Source organism: Salvelinus namaycush, chromosome 25 (assembly GCF_016432855.1).
Source record: "Salvelinus namaycush isolate Seneca chromosome 25, SaNama_1.0, whole genome shotgun sequence".
NCBI lineage: Eukaryota > Metazoa > Chordata > Actinopteri > Salmoniformes > Salmonidae > Salvelinus > Salvelinus namaycush.
The window spans coordinates 29062392-29082877 of record NC_052331.1 but is presented as its reverse complement, the minus strand read 5'-3'; the positions used below and the strand labels follow the sequence as shown (position 1 = coordinate 29082877).

At 42.0% G+C, this 20486-nt stretch overlaps 1 protein-coding gene across 1 annotated transcript; it reads right to left on the bottom strand.

Moving 5' to 3' along the window:
* Positions 1-4139: 4139 nt before the first annotated feature.
* LOC120020441 (polypyrimidine tract-binding protein 2-like) lies at positions 4140-13348 on the bottom strand. Its single transcript, XM_038964105.1, has 14 exons — positions 13250-13348; positions 12248-12278; positions 12101-12152; positions 11778-11953; positions 11375-11518; positions 10916-11191; positions 10393-10588; positions 9941-10018; positions 9228-9343; positions 7512-7545; positions 6868-6960; positions 6091-6307; positions 5654-5731; positions 4140-5502 (listed from the first exon to the last, which is right to left on the bottom strand). The coding sequence occupies exons 1-14, from the start codon at positions 13255-13257 to the stop codon at positions 5373-5375; spliced, it is 1629 nt and encodes a 542-aa protein (XP_038820033.1). The 5' UTR covers positions 13258-13348; the 3' UTR covers positions 4140-5372.
* Between the last annotated feature and the right edge of the window lie 7138 nt (positions 13349-20486).

Genomic DNA, 20486 nt, shown 5'->3' with positions numbered 1-20486 from the left:
GAAGTTTGGAACAACCAAGAGCTGGCCGCCCGGCCAAACTTAGCAATCGGGGGAGAAGGGCCTTGGTCAGGGAGGTGAGCAAGACGCCAATGGTCACTCTGACAGAGCTCCAGAGATCCTCTGTTGAGATGGGAGAACCTTCCAGAAGGACAACAATCTCTGCAACACTCAACCAATCAGTCCTTTATGTTAGAGTGGACAGACGGTAGCCACTCCTCAGTAAAAGGCACATGACAGCCCGCTTGGAGTTTGACAAAAGGCACCTAAAGAACTTTCAGACCATGAGAAACAAGATGCTATGGTCTGATTAAACCAAGATTGAACTCTTTGGCCTGAATGCCAAGCGTCATATCTGGTGGAAACCTGGCACCATCCCAAAAGTGAAGCATGGTGGTGGCAGCATCATGCTGTGGGGATGTTTTTTAGCGGCAGGGACTGGGAAACTAATCAGGATCGAGGGAAAGATGAACGGAGAAAAGTAGAGAGAGATCCTTGATGAAAACCTGCTCCAGAGCGCTCAGGACCTCAGACTAGGGCAAAGGTTCACCTTCCAACAGGACAATGACCCTAAGCACACAGCCAAGACAACGCAGGAGCGGCTTCAGGACAACTCTCTGAATGTCCTTGAGTGGCCCAGCCAGAGCCTGGACTTGAACCTGATCAAACATCTCTGGAGAGTCCTGAAAATAGCTGTGCAGCAACGCTCCCCATCCAACTTGACAGAGCTTGAGAGGATCTGCAGAGAATGGGAGAAATTTCCCAAATACAGGTGTGGCAAGCTTGTAGCGTCATACCCAAGAAGACCCGAGGCTGTAATCGCTGCCAAAGGTGAATCAACAAAGTACAAAGTAATGGGACTGAATACTTATGTGAATGTGATATTTCAGTTTTTTTTTAATTAAATTTGCCAAATTTAAAAAACTTGTTTTTGCTTTCATTATGGGGTATTGTGTAGATTGATGAGGGGAAAAAACAATTTAATAAATTTTAGAATAAGGCTGTAACGTAACAAAATGTGGAAAAAGTCAAGGGGTCTGAATACTTTCCAAATGCACTGTATATACAGTATAACAGAAGCACACTTTATAACAGCTTGCCAAAGGTTTTGGACAGTTAGTGACAATAACTGTCAGAATTTGTATTTTTCTTTACTTATACATATTAGCAAGGAGTCCATCATTATATTCACCCCCCATCCCCCTCTTTCTATAGATATTATAATTTTATCTTCTCCATTATGTCTTTCATTGATTCATTAAGACAGTTGAAAGCGCTCGCTTTAATTAGATGCGCCGAGTTCACTATGGAAAATTAATGTTCTTAGATCCTTTCCCAATGGCATCGTATATATACTGTACATGTTCTGTTCCCCTGTTAGGAAATCCTGAAGGAAAGGTGCCCATGAAAATACTATATCAATACAGTATTAATGGGGCATCCCAAAGACCAAAAGGCAGTACTACAGAGCGATACAGTCCTCTTTTCATAGATCAGCTATACAGGAGGACACCAGCAACATGGGAACTGAGCTCGTGTCTCCAACCGGCTAATTGTTTCCGATTGGAGCGGAGAGGCAGCTTGGGCAGGTTATCTAGTGGGACAAAAGACATCCTGGCCCCAGTGTCAACCGTCATCCAAATTAATTATTGAAACTACGTATGAGGCGAGTCATTTGCATATAGATAACAGTCAATTTGATTTAGAAAATGGGGGCAGTCACCGAGTTTCAGCTTTAATCTGTGAATAAATGCATGCAGTGTTTTAAATAAAAAATGAGGGTTGATCAGATGGTAGCTTGTCCACCTTACATTTATGGATTCTGTGAAACCACAAGGTAAGTACATTTATGCTTTTTTTGTCTTTCTACACACCAGCTCAGAATGTAGCCACTGATGAAAGGTATTATCAGAGTCTACTGGGTTAAACATCAGGGTAGGGGTTCAATTCCAGTCTATGAATTTTAATTCAAGCAATTAAACTGACATTCAGTTAAAGACCTTTAAAGACCCCCATAACTTATTAGGATATTTTGATGTATGAATTGAATTTCAGTTTCCTGGATTAACTAGTGTGGAAATGAAATTGACCATATAACCTTTAACACTCCTCTCATGCTTCACCAATGCACCTGAACACACACACTATTAATTGAAAATGAGAAGTTGACCTGCATCCAATGTCGTGACACCTGTCCATAGACCGTATAAAAACAGGGGCACCTGTCTCACCCCTGTGGACATTATGTGAGAGACAGAGGTCAGCACTAATTAAATAAACCCTTGTCAAAGGGATGTTGAATTATTCAGTCTTTGACAACTATTGAGACTGCCAGCAATTTCCCCAAGTCAAGATGGTGCCATGAACATCTTTGTCTTAGATAAATGTTTTATAATCTTTGGGAAATTACCTTGATATTGTGAAATTGGTAAGGTACACATTGGCCTAACCGCACCCCGCTTACATTTATTAGATTTGCGACTGGACTGAACATAACGATTGGCTCTTTGGGATTTTGTTATTTTGCAATGGAGACCACACCAGAGGCAGTTCCACTAAGGGACAGTTCCAAATGTATTGTGGGGGGTATTTTTTGTATTGTTGATTGGGCACAGGGGAGGGTAGTGTTTTCTCCCTGGTTTACATTTTCTCTTTTACTATATAATTTCTTCCATCCTAGCCACATTTACTCATCTGCTTGAATCTTCAACTTTTACAACAGGTCAATATAGTTTACAAGTCTGTCTATCCTGCCCTCTATCCACAATTCATAGTGACAATAATGGTAGGTGGATAATTTGTCCAGATCTGCAATAGGCTATCTAGCAATCATACCACACATAGAATCATTCAAAGCTTCTTACATTTCCAATATGAAGACAACAGATAGGAATAGCTGATAGGCACGCCAGGTGCATCATTGCGCATGAAAGAACAGTGAGGACATGAAACACTCAGCTCAAAAAGCTCCCCTATTGATCTTGTTTAGGGACAATACAATTATCCTTCCTAGACTATAGTAGCTTACAACACCACAATGCAATGAATAATTGTATTATTGTTTTCAAGTGAGTACAAAATTATACTCTAGGCTGCAGTGAAAATGTCATTTGAATAACGATGCAAAAGCTCTGTAATTTGAACGTTTCATCCCATTTGGATCAGTTGTGGGTCTACTCTCAAAAGTTTGTAAGGTCTAGGAAGGCACAGTAGCAGGTCACTGGCTGTATCTTTTCTTCTAAAAACTGAGATCAAGTTGTCCTATAATAATGTGGCCACATATACTCCTGGGAGGCCCAGTTATTCAGGAAAGCTTAGTGTGCTGTGCCTCCCCTCTATTTCTCACGCACCTAGAATCTAACGCTTCAATATAGACTAAATATTTGTTATACAACTTGTGGCATAAACAACATCACAAAGTTTTAATATTAGGCTACTTCAAGTCTCCTATAGGGATACACACGTTTGTTCAAAATATAATTCCAGCATCCTCAAAATGGCTTGACATAAAAAGGGCGGTTGGAAACCTGGTTTATGCAAGGTTTCCAACCGTACCTCAGACAAAAAAAATGTCATGACATCATGGGAAAGCATGTAGTTTATTAGGCTAGATTGTTTTTTAATTTAATTTAGTGCATTTAAAAATCAGCCCACAGCAGAATCCGGATTGACATTTTAGGCATGGTTGAGTATGGTCCAGAAGGATACAGCTGTTCGAATCTGAAACAGTAGTTCTATAACATTTATATTTTAACAGATATTGCGTTACAGTACTCACCTGTGAGATTTAGACAAGAGAGCAAGGAGTTCATAGCTGGAAAATTAAAGGGTTAGAAAACATACAGCAACAGTTGAATCAGAGATGATCTTAGTAAAGCAAGTGGTTAGCAGGGTGGGAAATTCAAAGTTAATTAATATTTCCAATTGTCATCTTCTGGTATTGCCATCCTGTTCCAAAAATAAATGTATTTTCCCCCCTGGGCAGAGAATATCAGAACAGTAAGAGGTGTAGAGGAGAAAGGAAGTGAGAGCATAGGAGACAGAAGAGGGTGAATAGAGCTACAGGAGAGTTTATTGAGCATGCTACAGAGTTAAAGCAGAGTAGGTACACATAGCAGGAACCATCAAACGGACTCACTCGGTAGAAAATTAGCTTTTAATTGTGCCTTTTCCAAACTATATGTAAAAACTCAATCCATGTAGAAAATATACAACCTTTTTCCACACATTCCTAACCTTTTTAATTTACTGTATTTTGTGTTCAGTTTTTACTGGAGGTGTGGTGTAAAGGTAAAATCCTTTACCAAAAACCGCTCAGAATATCGTTGAAATCAAGGAGAAACATTCGGGGACTGTTTGACTTTGATTAGTGTTCCCCCCCGAATCAAAACACAACCCACATTTGTTTTTGTAAATGAAAACATAAATCAAAGTAGGTCTAAAAGGCACATTTACTTTGGTCCCCAACAGTCAGCCCATCCTCATGTACAATCATACTTCGTTATGACCACATTGCCTAACTCGATGTTGGACGCATGCAACAGCAACATGTCTTCACTACTACCATGACCTATCAGTACACGAGCAAAACAATTCACTGCCATTTTCAATCAAATCAAACAATTATGTATATGCAAATAAGGTTTGAAAAACAGACAGCAAGGGAACATCTAAGCGAATGTCCTCAGCAGGTGAAATGTACAATGGTGTCAGCCTTTACAGTAATCCTCAACATGGGGGGGAGAAAAAAATTAAATTAAAATCGCTCTGCCCGGGGAGTTGTTTAAAAATAAGCCAACCAACTGAAGATGGGCTTCTTCATCTAAGTCCGTTAATCAGGTCCCTCGCCTACATTATGAAAAATGTTTTAAAATCGAAGCTATAAAATCTGGCGAACATCCAGTAATGTACACATGGAGCGAAAACAAAAAGAAAACAACCAAACAGAATGTGCCTAGACCATCACTTGTAGAACCGTAAGGAGGCAAAACGATGATAATATTTTGCTGAGTAAGGCACATTTTTGCTGATTCATTCTAATAAAAGAGGGAATACAATTCCTCTTCATGATGAACATGGGAAGGGAGCTTGCCTACCACACAAACTAAGGTCGAGAGGGATAAGGGGACCTAGATGGGGCTTGTTTTACAACAACGACATTGTACAAACTACCGTCACAACTAGTAGTGGGGGGGCTTTTGATAATTAATATTGTCTGATTGAGAAGTTTCCCTCTAGGAGGTGAGGGTCACGATGGTATTCCCTGTGGGGACTATGAACAGGTGAGCACCACAAATTGAAATTAGTCAAGGAGGGGGTTGGATTGTAATTGAAATTAGTCAAGGAGGGGGTTGGATTGTGGTGGCGTGGCTCCTCTAGATGGTGGACTTGGAGAAGGAGACCTTCAGGTGGTGGTTGCTGCCCATGTCGTAGTTGTGGAGGTCCATTAAGGCCTGGATGGCCTCCTCCACCGTGGACATCTGGAGTAGCGCCATTTTGTGGCCTCTATTTGGGGCGGGGGAAGAAATGTGATCATATAGTCACACACAGGTGGTAAAATTATGAAGATCGCTGCACATTACAACTGTGGTGTTCAAAGGCTCCGGCTTGGGACTAAATGTGATAATAAGTTACGGGCAGTAAAAGACAGTCTTACTGGAAAAACTTGAAGGCCTTCACAATGCCACCAGCATTAGAGAACAGCAGTCGCAGATCCTCCTCCGTCACATCCTCCCTGTCAAGTCCGAAACTGACCGTGAGCACAACGCAAGCACATTCAGCCATGTCAATACACTAGCACACTTCAATCTTCTCGTACTGCAACATCTTACCAGTACTACACCCAACCCCCTAAATTCAGCAGCAAACTACTGGTGCAAAAATAAACAATGCTAATGTGCCAAACAACATAAGAGGCAGCATATATAATGAGAACAGTAGAGGTCTGAGAACAGACCCTTCAGGAACTCTGAAACTTACATTGGATTCGTCTGAGGAATTTCTATTAATTGAACCTTCTAATGCCCTAGCTAGCACAACATATATTTATGAAATGGTACAGCCAGAATCCAGTCAAACTCTAGACAAACTCACGGGACGTTGGAGAGGTGGAGCGTGGCGGAAGGAGGGAAGATGTTCTGAAAGTTCTTGGAGCCGGGCTTCTTGAACCGGTGCAGTGGGGAATTGGTGAAGTCCTTGGTTAGGCCCTGGTCATCCAGCCCTTCCCTGGGCAGCTGCACTGCCTGGTGCTTGGAAAGCGTCACACGGATGATCTTCCCGTACATCTTCTGGCCATTCAGGTGGCTCATCGCTGAGAGGACAGGCACATAGGAAACACGGTTACAGTGACATGTTTCTCATGCGTTTAATGTGGAGGTGTTTCTCTTCCATTCATTTGAAATTCTCTTTTAGTTCTAATTCAAAAAACAATGCCACAATGTCAATGGGTTTCAAAAACTGGATAATGGAAAGGATAGGGACCCGCACACTGTCGAAACCATGGGATAAATCCAAAACAGAGGCTCAGATGCAAAAAATATCCTTTTCATCTACCTTTAATTAGAAATGTTAAGACTCCCTTTAGGATCGTCCTAGGACATTTTCAATTCAAATTAGTTTCAACTATGATTTTGGGATTGTGGAAAATAATGAACCATAGTATGACTCAAAGACACAGCAAGAACTGTAGATTTACCAGAAAATGTTATTATTCTGTTGAAAGGAACAGCAGGGCAGCCAGGGGCCTGGCAGGATAACACAGGGATTGAGCGGAACCGATCCAAACAGGAGCTAGTTAAGTGGGGGTGTTGAAAGAACACTCCAAAACTCAGACAAGAGGTACAGAAGCGGGGCGTGACTGAACCCACTCACCGAGCTGGGCCTGGTTCCCGTCCGACATCTGGATAAGAGCACTGTCCTTCTTATTGTAGAGGATCTTCACGCGCTGAGCATCACCGTACACCCCTTCATTATAATGATAGGCAGACGGCAGGGGGGAGCGAGAGAGGAGAGTGCAAAGGCAGAGCAGAGGGGAGAGGATTGAACCATTAAGGACAACATTAGTCCTTCAGAGACAGAGTTTAAAAATGAGTCGTAAAAAGGGGATGGAGAAATCATCCATATAATTTAAACCAATCAAGGAGTCTTAGAACAAGAGACGTATAAGATAGACAGAAGAGAGAATATGCAGATAAAATCCCTCCCCCCTAACTAGCTTTGTGAAATGGGAAAAAAACGAACAGAAAAACCTACATCCCAAATAATCAACCATGCATTAACGTAATTGCCTCAGAGTGAGAATAAGAGAGACTGGAGGCCTTGATGGCCAAAATAATATGTACTCAACTAAAATCAATATGAACGATTAAACAAAAATGTGATGAAACAGTTCCTCAACTATGGAAACAGTAATCAGAAATCAAATGAGAGCTAGGTTGTTGTTGTTTTTTTTACATGGAAATGGAGTAAAGGAAAAAAATGTATATATGAAAAAGGTAGTGCTAACAATAACATACCGAAGAGGGTAAACAGACTTTGGGGCGTAACCATCTTTAGAAGGAGAGAAGAGCAAGCAGCGTAAGACAGGTAGAGAGGTAGAAGAGTCGGAGGTAGAGAGCCAAGATGGACAGATCATCCATAACGGAGGGTGGTTTCCCGTAGAATGGTGAGGTGGTCATGGAGCATGGGTTCAAGGCAGTTAATTGGGGCAAGTTGGTCCAAGGAGGAACATTTTTGTTCAGGCACAAAGCATGAACATGTAGAGGATGGGTGAGGAGGGGGAGGAGTAACAGGGTGCAGACAGGACACAAAGGGGGAACGAGGGAAGGGTAGCAATGTGGCGTAAATAAATAAAAAACAGGTCAGTACATTGGAAAATGCAGGAGTTTGGTCAGAAATGGCTGGATTTGGTTTGCTGTGGTGGTGGTGGGGGGTAATCTTAAACATACAAGAAAATAATAGTGCCAAATGTTTACACCTGAGACCAAAGAGGGAGAACAAGTACATAGACACCAAAGCCTAGTTTGTAGCCAATAGAATTAATAATAGGGATGTGGGTAGGGCATGCAGAAGAGTATCACAAGTTCAGGTTTTAGTAGCTTTACTAGCATATGAAATGCAAGCATATTGGTTAAAGCAGGTGGGCTACACCATCAGTTTCAAAAGGAGGGGAGTTTGAGCCATGCAGGTAAAGACATGAAAACCACCTTACAGAGTTATGGCATAAACAGAACACATTTTCAAGTCCACAAACCCAGTGTTTGGGGAGAGAAATGATAGAATATTACTTCTGTTGAGAATTTATAGACAGATATAGCATAGATAGATATAGCATAGATAGTGACAGTGGATGAGAGAAAAAGGTGAGTGGTTGGTGTAGCCCCCACAGTCCATACCAACTGACAGCTTAGGGAAAGGCATTGGGATAGACAGGTGTGAACGAAAGAGCTTTGAAAGAAAAGAACGAGAGTTAGGAAGGACTATCACTTGACATGAATGATAGAGAGAAAGAGTTTAGGAGACAGTAGTTAAAATTAGCACGGAATGCATAGCAGAGAAAGAGAAAGAGAGAGACCCTCTATTCACTAAGACAGAGTCTGACAAGTAACTGCAGTTCAGTTGACTTAGGATATGGAGACAGAGAGAAAACATATGCAAGCACTGAGGCCAATATAAAATTCACATAAATAATGAGCACCGATGTGAGAATGCGTCGCCATTCCATCTCTTGACTGGACGCACAACCATTGGGGATGACCTCGTGGTGAATGACGCCTGACAGAGAAACAATCCACTCGTCTTGGTACTAACACCATCAGGCCAAGCTAGATGGGTTGTGTGCAGCAGAGCTTTGAAGAACAGTCAAAGAATGCAGAGCAACACTGAATATAGCTGTAGCCATCTTACAAAATGAAATGCCAGATTTCTGTGTACTGATCATGAGGTGTAATAGATCATCCCATAAAGGTATTGACTATCTGTGCAACAAAATGCAAGGTTAGACTAAATAGCCAAGTTGTAGAGATGGGGAGCTTTTTCCACTGCATTTTCCCTGAACACTTCCAATCATGAAATTACACCAGTCATACCGCGAATCACAAACGTCTACTCAAAGTCCATGTCGGAATCAAAGGACAATGATGCACAAGGCACCGTCAGAGGCAATAGATCTGAGTGAGCTCTGCATACTGCAGGAGGAGAGTGAAGGGGAGAGAGAGAAAGGGCTCACTCACCTCTTCGTTCAGGTTGCTGACCAGGAGCACGCCGCTGCAGCCGGAGTGTCCGGAGAGCACCATCCTCCCTGCAGCCGCCGCCGCTGCAGCCGCAGCACTCATTGGATTGATGGCTCCTGGAGGAACAGCCAGGCCAGGCACGTTAATGGGTAGACAGAGAGCAAGCACAGACAAAGCACACCACACAGCCATGTGTTACAGTGTGCATTCCATGTCCACACACCAGACGTGTGCACTGAGACATTGCACGTCCTAATATGTCTCAATTCCATTATTTTACTTTTTAGATGTGTGTATTGTTAGATATTACTGCACTGTTGGAGCTAGGAACACAAGCATTTCACTACACCTGCAATAACATCTGCTAAATATGCAAATGCAACCAACAAATTTGATTTGAATGCATTTACATAATACACACACACACAAATGAACTTTTTCTGCATAGCGCAAGACCGCAAGACTCCCATTATTCCAATGTTATGGCCTATCACATATTTTATTATGACATCCTTGGTTATTCTCAAACTGATATTTCAAACTCGTCAAACATGCTATTAGACCATTTTAAAAGGGGGTTTTCCCCTTGGTCCGACAGGAGTGGTTGCTGTGCCACTCCAACTACTCCTGCCTCTTTCTCCTGGACGACATGGACACACAGCAGGTAAGACTTAAGAGTGAAAGAAAGAAAAGATCATGGAAAGCATAGGTACCTCCGCCCTGCGAGAGGGAGAGAGAAGACTGAAACCCTCCACCATTAGAGTAGGGCGCTCCCATTCCAGAGGGGGTACCTATGGAGAGGGGGTACAGGGAAAAGCTTATACAAGGGGGCAGGTGAGAGTAGTAATCATGTAGAAGAACTCAAAAAAGCTTTATCAAATTGACAAGGCTCTTATATGGCTTGGAACATGGCAGACTGTCGATAACACACAGCGACCCATTTTCCATTATGTTCTTGTTCCTTCGTCACTTAACAGTGTGTTACTGGACTGGTAGGGATTTCTGTTGTCCTCCTATCTCTACAAAGCATTAGAAGTCCATACCCAGCCTGCCATTGAGAGAGAACACTTAGTGGTATTGACTTCTATACAGAGGAAAGAGAGCTGACTGGCCTGGAAAGAGAGAGAAGACAGAAAAGGGGAGAGAATGGATGGAGAGTTCTTACCGAGCAGGGAGGAGTCCTTGTTATAGGCGGCGGCCATGGCAGGGTCTACTGTGGGCTGGCCGTCGCCGGCAGGGAGCTCGGGCCGGGTGTAGTCCCGGCTCTTGTCATTGTTGTACTTGACGTTCAGGTTGACCAGCTTGGAGAAGTCGATCCGCAGCGTGCAGCAGGAATTGTAGATGTTCTGGCCGTCCAGGGACTGAACAAAGTGATGAGAGAAATTACTTTTAGTAAGCTTTTAGTTTTATTTATTTTTGTTTGAATAATTGTCATAATCTGGAGAGAAACGCAAGTGTTATCAACCTTCATGGTAAATTGACAGAACTGAAAAATGTAATATACTAATATGCTATTAAACAGACTTTTATCCAAAGCGACTTACAGTCATGCGTGCATACATTTATTATGCATAGATGGCCCCATGGGAATCGAATCCACTATCCTGGCGTTGCAAGAGCTTTGCTCTACCAACTTAACTACAGAGGACCACATGTATAATACACAAGTGGTCTGTCTGTCTGCTCACCAGTCTGGCTTGCTGGGCGTTGACTGGTTCGCTGAACTGGAGCAGGGCCTGGAACTGGTTGTTCTTGGTGAACGTGATGATCTTCATGACTGTTCCAAACTTGGAGAAGATCTGCTGGAGGACGTCCAGAGTGACGGGGTAGAACATGTTGTCGATGATTATCCTGAGTACAGGGCTGGGGGCATGGGCTAGAACACTGTCCAGCGTACTGTTGTCAGAGTTGGGAGAGCCACCATCCTGCACTGCCGACACGGCCTGGAGGACAGCCTGTGCGCGCTTGGTAAGTACGTATGAAAAAGAGGGAGGGAGAAAAGGGAAAAAATAACAGTCTGCAAATCAACAAAAAGTACAGTCACAATAGTTAAGGCTCACTCGTACACCATTGTTTCTCAGTGTCTACACTAGAACTTCACTACTAGTCATGCACAAGTGTATTTTCTGGGAAGGGTAGAATCTCACCTGGTTGAGAGTGCTGTCTGTCTTCAGCTCCTTGTGGTTAGAGAACTGGATGAACACGGGGACGTTGCGGACCTGAGGCATCACCGCCGTGTAGTAGTTCACCATGGTAACAGCCGCCTCCTCCGTACCCAACTCCAGGAACGCCTGGTACATCGACAGAGGAAATTTCAAGAAAGACAACATGGACAAATTCCTTCTATGCCCAATACTACTGTGTAGTATTAAATAGTTTGGTTCTAGCTAAAAAAAATAACCATGCTTTGGGTAGGAGTTGTTCCTGGCCATTTGACCAAGAAAAACTGACAAGGCCAAATGGTCAGGCAATATTCTGTCCTTAAATCATTCCACTACTATAAGTTAATTAAGAAAAATAACTCAAACAATTCTTCCCACATTAACTCACCTGATTTTTTCCTTTCAGCATGAGGATGTTGGTGACCTTGCCGAATGGTAGGCCCAGGGCGATGACCTCTGTCTCTGACACCTCGCTGGGCAACTTCCTGATGTGGAGCACGCGGGAAGGGGGACTCTCCATCCTGTCCTCCACTCTCAGTTTCTTACTGCTGTCATTGCCGTTATCTGTGAAATCAAGCGTCATGCATGAATATATCGCATCAGCTGTCCTCTCAGCTGTTAAAATGTGTCAAGGACCATTGACTGTGGATATGTTAGAATGTGAATTGCTTTACTTTTCTGTATGACTGAATGGGAGTGAAATGAGCTCACCAGTCACAGAGTTAGGGCTGGTGCTGTAGAGATTCAAATCATCTGAGCCTCTCTGTAAAATATGAATGTATACATAAATGTATTTGGTACTTCGTTTCCCAATCAATGAAATTATCCTGAAAGTCAGGTGCGAAAGTGCAAACTTACCTTCATGCCAACTGCAACATCACTGACAATGCTGAAAAAGACAGGGGAAATATGAATGTCAGTTGTGCACAAAAATCAATGCAAGCAACGTATAATTCATTAATGGAAGCAAAAATGTATGGTGTCAATTAACAATCAAGTTAGCTAACGTTAGCTTGCTAGCTACGCCCATCTTAACGTTACCAGTTTGCTAACGTTTACCCACAAGGTTAAGAACTACCAGTGTGAGTGTAGTTGGCTTGCAATTTCATTTCGTTAAAATGTGTAGCTAACAATTCGTCATCTTTACATTTTGTTTGACGTGAAAGCTCATTGCAAATTGTAGCGACGTTAGTACATTCGGGTATCAGACCTTGCCAGCCAACTCGTTAGCAGTAACGTTAGCTACTAACGGTCGTTAGTTACCGTAACGTTAGTTACTAACGGTCGCTATTTACCGTAACGTTAGTTACTAACGGTCGCTAGTTACCGTAACGTTAGCTACTAACGGTCGCTAGTTACCGTAACGTTATCTGATGGCTACACTAGTGCCTACCAAACTCATCCGAAGAAACAAAGGAAACGTGTCCGACCAATGCGTAGGGGTACGTGCGCGCTCAACTAACCAAAACACGACATTGAATGCTTAACAGTAGCTAACGAGCTTAACGAAATTGTAGAAATATTGGTGCAGCATAATTTCGGTTTAACACAATCCTTAAATAGATACACCAATCAATACATTAAACTCTGGCTATCTTAATAAACTAGATATCTACGTTAGCTAGCTAGTTTCGTAGCAAGGTGCACGCTGTGAAATTATACGGTAGTACTAACTAGCTAATGCAATGCTAAGAAGATGGGTGGCAAGCGGGCTAACCACCACCATCTCAGAACGAATTCAAACGTGGCCGGCCCAATAAGCTAATGTTAGCTTTCTAACGTTATTAAATGGATACGTCGATAGTTACATTAAAACCTTTCGCGAATATAATTAAGCACACGATCAACGTGAACACATACCTTTCCATTGCCGGAGGGGGTCTAATTTCGCGTTTTTATTTATTCGTTAAATCTCAGCTCCACTCCGAAACACCACACGACAGCAAAATGGTTGCAATTTCCCAAATGCTCTCATGAAGTGCGCCGAGTAACGGAAAATGCCGAACAAAGCCGATTATCTACAGACAGTTCATTTATTATCAGTTATAAAGACATACTTAATCGAAATATGAGTTTAGCCAAGTGTTATTGTTTGCTACTGTAATCATTAGCTTTAAAATATTGTTATTAAACAAAGCTTTCCCGCAGTTGCATTTATTGTCATTATAAGGTCAACCATAGCTTCAGCAAACAACTCAATGACAAGCCACTGGACCTCACTACCTATGCTTGACTAATGCAACTTCATATCTTTCATCAATTTACAGTAAAAAATAACAACAAATATTTGGTTTACATTGTCTTGCCATGGGGTCTCTCACCACCCCAGGCCTAGACCACAATGGTTATGGCACAGCCTGTGTGTCATTATACCGTTATTGAGTTCCAACTTTCAGTGCACTCATTGCAATGGGGCCCAGTCACAAAGCGAACAGAGAGCATGCAACCCCTTTTGTTTCTGAATCTGCTATTGAAAGGACTTTAGGGTAATATATTTCACACACACAGACACACACACATACTACTACGCCCCCATGCAATCTGTCACTTGTGAGGTTTTAAGGCTGAGAGTTGTATGACATAGGCCTGGATTGAAGTTTCCACTCAACAATGAATTTGACTGGATTAATAGGAATTCATTGATTATCAGTATTTTTAGTAATCTATGTATTTCTGTTGTATTGCCAAGATACTGAAATTGCACCTTGAGATTGATCATAGTCAAGGAAATTATATTGATATTGGGATCTAAAAACATAAAAAATATATTACATAAAATAACCAAATAAAATGCTTATGAAACTCGTAATTTCCCAAACCAGGTTTATTTTCATTTCATGACCTGGACCATTTTAATATTTTATCCAAAATTCAATTTCCTCAGTTTCCACACTTTCTTTTACAGCTTTCTCTCATTTATTGTCTCTCATAACCACAATGTCTTTATGTTTTATTGGTTCCCCAGCTCACCTCAGAGGGCACTGCTGAAGATGAATCCTTTATCCAGGGAAGATGAACAGGACTGGAGAATGTCAAGTGGATTAATGTAATAAACCTTGACTGCAGAGAATTCCCAGACCTATTAATGCTTTACGTCACTGTATGTTTAAGTGACACACTTAGTGCAGTGTATGACACAGTTTTTTATTTTACCGGAAAACGGCCAATTCAATCCCCACAAAGGAAAGAATATAGAGTGATTTGTTATGGCTCTGTATGTTGAAGTTGGGACTGTTGTGTTTCATCTAGCCTATAATCTTTGAGATATTGCATTTTCAGTGAGAACTGTTGTACTGGGGAAACTGCACTTGTTTGTCTTTTAGTGATGTGGGTATATGATTAGATAGCTTTTACATGAATCAATGTGGAGCTGTTCATCCAGACAGTTTCTCTATCCGATTAAAGAAACCCCCTGTCCACGGAAGCTGTTTTAAAATTAACCCTTTACCCATTAAGTCATCATTTACAAACCCCTGGAGTTGATTACCAAATTAAGGCATTGATTTAGGCTCTCAGTTTGGTCATTATTAAATTCCGATCTGGGTAAGTTTTATTCTGTCTCCTGCCTAAATAATAACACTGGGTTATTCCAATCTGTCTTACTATTTACTGAACTTAAGTTGTTTTTCATTAAAACAATTTAAAATCACTTTCCACTTCTTATTGTGCTGTGCGGTGAATTTGGTTATAAGAGTGATGAACCAATCAGGTACTAAAGGAATAAAATGATGACATTGGGGCTGCATAATACCCTGGGCATATCCTTGGGACAAAATTGATAAGAAAGAAGATACCAGTATCAAAGAATGGAACAAAGCCAGTTCTTGGTTTAATTAAATATAGACTTCCCAAATAACATAATGGCTTCTCTAGAAACACTAGAATTTCAGTCAACTTACCAGAATTTCAGTCAACTTACCATTTTCAAAAAACAAAACTTCTCATGTCAAATCCACTTGTGTCATTACAAATGTGTTCAGAAATGAACAACCCATACTCAGTGGCTTACGGCAGTTTCGCCCGCACCTCAAATTCATGCCAGTTTTCATACTGGACAGACAGGTAAAGCATAGGGAAAGATCAATGCAGTTTGTATCACACCTTCTGCTTTGTTGAGCCAACTGGCCTTTGAAATGGACTCTTCATGGTCAGTAAAGTGTCTGTTTAAAATGTCAGGGCACCACTCTTATTTCCTCCCTGTTTCCTTTAGTGGACAGAGTGTGTGAAAAGGACACTAGGTTACTGACCTTCTTGTTTTATGTGCCCACAGAGCTTTGGCCTTTTTATTCCACTTTGTCCACAGTTCTGTTCTTATGGCCACTCACTTTCCCCCAGGTCTGACGGCTCTAAGTGTTTGATGGATGGCAGCTGTGCTCAAGAGCTGCAAATGGATCTTGGAGCTGGTCAAAGCTTCTCTCGACTTGTACTGTATCTGTTGTCTAATCCAGAGCTATTGAATCGGGGATTTTACAAACAAAGTCTTCTTTTCACTCCCAGATCTTTTTTTATTCGGTGACATTGTGAGCCAACACAGATGAGACTGATGATAGGAGTCAATGGGCAAAATCATGATGTGGTTTTGTCATTGTGAGGCCGTGTCAGGAATGAAAGCCTTCTTCCTTCTTTTCATAGAAAGGTTGGAAAGTTGCTGAAAAGTCTGCCTCTGATGTCAGACATCATTTAGTGTGTCCATTAACCCAACTCTCTGCCAGCCTAAACCAATCAACATTGTAGTAGCATTGTAGCCAATACCAGATTTAGGCTGGGTTTCTGTACAGCACTTTGAGATATCAGCTGATGTAAGAAGGGCTTTATAAATACATTTGATTTGATTTAAATATGTATTATGCAATCTGCACAGCCAAATAATGTGATTTTTAAATGGATTTGGTCAAAAGGTACCAAGGACAAATAGTTGAAATGACAAATGCTGTAACCTTTTTAGTTAATTATATATTTTATATCATTGTCACTCACACGTCTAGGTTCAGCAAGCAATGTTCAGTATGAGTGGTGTGATCCTCTCTGCCACAGCCTGTTTTTCTTCTAGATGGGATACAGCTTTTGTTGAAATTTGTTGAAGGAGAATTTACACAGCAAGTTAGGAGAATAGACGTAGCAGATTAGGTTAAGGTTAGGGAATGGGTTAGGGTTAACTAAAATAAAAAATAAAAATCAACTTTTGACGTGAATTTGACAAAAGCCGTATCCCTTCTAGATATGGCCCCACAGCCTGGAGCCATGGCCAGGTAATGAAGGCTATTCTTAGAAGAACCTGAAAAGGACTTATTTAGGACTATTTAGGACTTATTTTATTAAGAGATATTGTGTGCTTGACCTTTTGACTTTGTATTTATAATTTAACCCTATCCTGTATTGATGGTATTTCATCATGTCCAGTGGAGTGTAGTGAGTGGATATACTGTTGTATTTCCACCTCTCATTTTATTCTCATTAGGCCTCTTGAAAGCACATGTGATAAGCTATTTAACTTATATACATGTAATGGTGTTAATACTGGAAGTTTATTGGTAAACTATCAACTATGAATCAGCTTTATTGACACTAATAGGCTGTAACTTTGTTTCGTGTACTGCGAAGACAAGAAGTCAGAGAGAGAAGACGGTGAGATCCTCACACGCACAGCAGGTTGGAAATATGCTTTTTCATTTGGACACTTGTTTTCAAAGACGAGTCATGCCTTATCTGCGACTTATACATGTAAACAAATTATTTTATCTACACAGGGGTACACAAAACCGATGCAGTTTCCATATCAATGCTCGGCACGAACCTGATATACAAGTCATCCTCATTAACCTCTGACCCCTTGCCTGTATATCCGGTGAATGGCTTCTCCAAAGAAACAAGGTTCTGAATCCTGTCTCTGGGGAGAATTAAGTTTGTAGCACGGCAGCATGATAAAAAAAGTCACAAGGCCAAGTTTATAACAAGTATATAAATACAAGTCCTGGATTTGGCATGAGGATGGCACACCGTAAGGTCATAGCTCCTACATTTCTTTCAATAAATAAGAGATAAAGATACTGTCTTAATGACTCACACTTCTGTCCTTGTTAAAGTGAGCTTTACAGTATACGCACAGCATTTTTTGTTTGTAGTTAATTAATGACAGTGTTGGAACAGAAATGTAGGTGATACCTATAATATTGCAGGATAATTAGTTTGAGGACACCTATTAATTAAAGAACTAAAATCTAAATACATACTGCACAACATTGTGGAATCTGATAACTGTCATGGTTGCATGCTATGTTATAGAATAGATTATAGAAATGCACCATTCAGTGCTGAGAAGGATAGGAGGGAGAACCCTTCAAGGCCACATTGATAGGTTTTGTATAGCTGTGCTGTGACACACAATGATCCTGCTACACAAGGCAGCTTGTTAAGGAGGGTCACGAAGGACACAAAGACAGCCGGCCAAACAAAGAGTTAGAAATAAAGGATCATTGTGAACATGAGCTGTTAAGATGTATCTGCAACTCTACTGAGTCCTCACAGACACTGGGGTGCGTGCATGTGTGTGCGTGTGCGTGTGTGTGTGTGTGTGTGTGTGTGTGTGTGTGTGTGTGTGTGTGTGTGTGTGTGTGGCAGAGCGAGAGAGAGTAGCGCTGTAGTATCAGTTATGATGAGGTGTAAACACTAACCCCATATAGGCAAGCTTTCCTGTGATACTGTGATGCACTTGCACAGGGGGTAATGGGGGTTGCACAGTCAAGAAGACATGACACACGCACACACAGACACACACACTACATTCCTAACGACAGGTCAGTGGTCCTCCCGGAGAGCTGCCTTGCCTGCCTGTTATCCTGTTGTGACCATCCCATAATCCCCCAAGAGCTGTGCCCACAGCCCTTGACACTGTGACCAATCATGTTTGCTCGAGGAAACCCATTAAAGCCTGGGCGAACTCTCCGCTGCCGTGGCGACACACACACACTCCTCAGGGAGTCCCAGAATACATCCAGGCCCCTAAATCAGCAAGGCAGAGAGCCAAGCCTCCTTTGTCATAATTCTGCTACTGATAGTCAGTGACTGCCCATCCTCCCCTTGAGAAGACATACATTTAGTAGCTAAATGAAGGATTCGAATGGCTGCACAAAGCATGGATGGTTTCTGGTTTATCCTTGTGAGGTGCTGTATGGGTGAAAGGACTAAGGGCTCTATTCAATCTTTATCGCTGTAGCGTTACAGATTCCGCGATAGAAATGTTAAGGTAATTTTGGACTGAGCCGACATATGCCGACATATTTCCCGTGAATGTAGTCTCCGCTAAGGCAGGCATATTGCCTTTAAATTTCAATCACGCTGTAAAGCCGAACTTCCGCGATGCGGATTGAATAGAGTTCTAGTACTATATAGAGATCTGTAGGGAGGAGATGGAATATATGGAATATAAAGATCCAGGAAGTGGAGTTAATGGGAGGAGCATGCATCTAGGGAATTTCAGATCGCTGCAGACACACTGAAGTGCTTGACACCAAGGCTGGAGGGACACCACCATGGCCACAGCTCATTGCAAAGCAGAGCCACAGAGTACTTTGCTATGCAACTTCAAAAATCTAGCAGGAAGAGTTAATGATAAACTTAATATGATACCCATGGGGCATCCCTAAACCTCTAGTATTTTTTACAGGGAAATATAGCATACATTTTCTGCCAATGCCTTATAGAAATAAGCATTCTCCCTTTTGGTGATAGAGTAGGCTGGCTGAAGCACGCACGTGTACACAAAAGTGATAATTTTCAAATGAGTCTCGGAGTGCTCCGTTTGTTGGTAGGAGTGGACACACAAGGGATGGATAGCTGTAGATGATAACCAACCACCAGTGAGAGAAAACTCCAGGACCAGACAGACTGAACAAACAACAGTAACACCTCTCTGGTCCTCCAGGGAAGTGGACCGGCATCGGGGAGGTAACCCACAGATTAGGCAAATGTTAATTAAGGCTTATGGAGTAAAATCCATAACATATGGTTGATTAGTGGGCCCGCAATTTAAATCAGTCTGTTCCACTGTTGCCTAGTAGTTATTACTTTCGCAACCTCCCCCATGTTTCACAGTTTCAGCTACCCCTGGCAAAACCTGCCAAACATACTGTACATGTTTCACATTCAGTTGTTTTTAAGCTAATAAACTCACTCAATGCCTTTAGCTAGCTATTTTGTGACTATACACAACTTACCATTAGTGGTTTGAAATGGCAAACATTGATTTATATTGAATGATTATAATGTCAATGATGCCTGACAGTTGTAATGCAGGATTATTTTTATACCAAACATTATATCTGTCTTCATTAATCAATAGCTCTGCCTTTAACTTCTTAATAATCTTGAGGAGTGCTGTAAACAAAAAAACACCATCCCTCTCTTCTTTAATTTCCTGTCTGTCTTGTCTCCATCCATCTGAAGTGGTCCTAATACATCCTGCTCTTGTTTTTATAGGGGGCTCAATCAGCTTTGAGTTTTTTTCTCCTCAGCCCAGAAGGTGGATTTGTTTTGACTGGGTCTTTGGTGATCGGTGATGGGTTCCCCCCCACAACACAAGGTGTTGTGCTACAGTTAATTGGGAGGCAGTGTTGATGAGTCTGTCTGCTCGCTGGGTCCTTATCTTGCCACCAGGCCCTTCTGGTGGTGGTTGGAACATTGGAGCTGGGCAGAAGCAGACATGGCCTCTGGTTGGTTGGTTGGTGGGTGGGTGGGTGGGTGGGTGGGTGGGTGGGTGGGTGGGTGGGTGGCTGGCTGGCTGGCTGGCTGGCTGGCTGGCTGGCTGGCTGGCTGGCTGGCTGGCTGGCTGGCTGGCTGGCTGGCTGGCTGGCTGAGTAGATGGCTGGTTGGTGTGGCAGGGGGATTGACTGAAGTGACTTACAAGCTCAGTGTAACCATAATGCCTCCCCGTCCTGTTTAAGAGACCAATCTGCTGCAGCAAAGCCAGATCCATACGTAGAGTAGATTGATGTAGAGATGGATGTAGAGATGGATGTAGGGATGGATGTAGAGATGGATGTAGATATGGATGTAGGGATGGATGTAGAGATGGATGTAGTGATGGTTAAAGAGATGGATG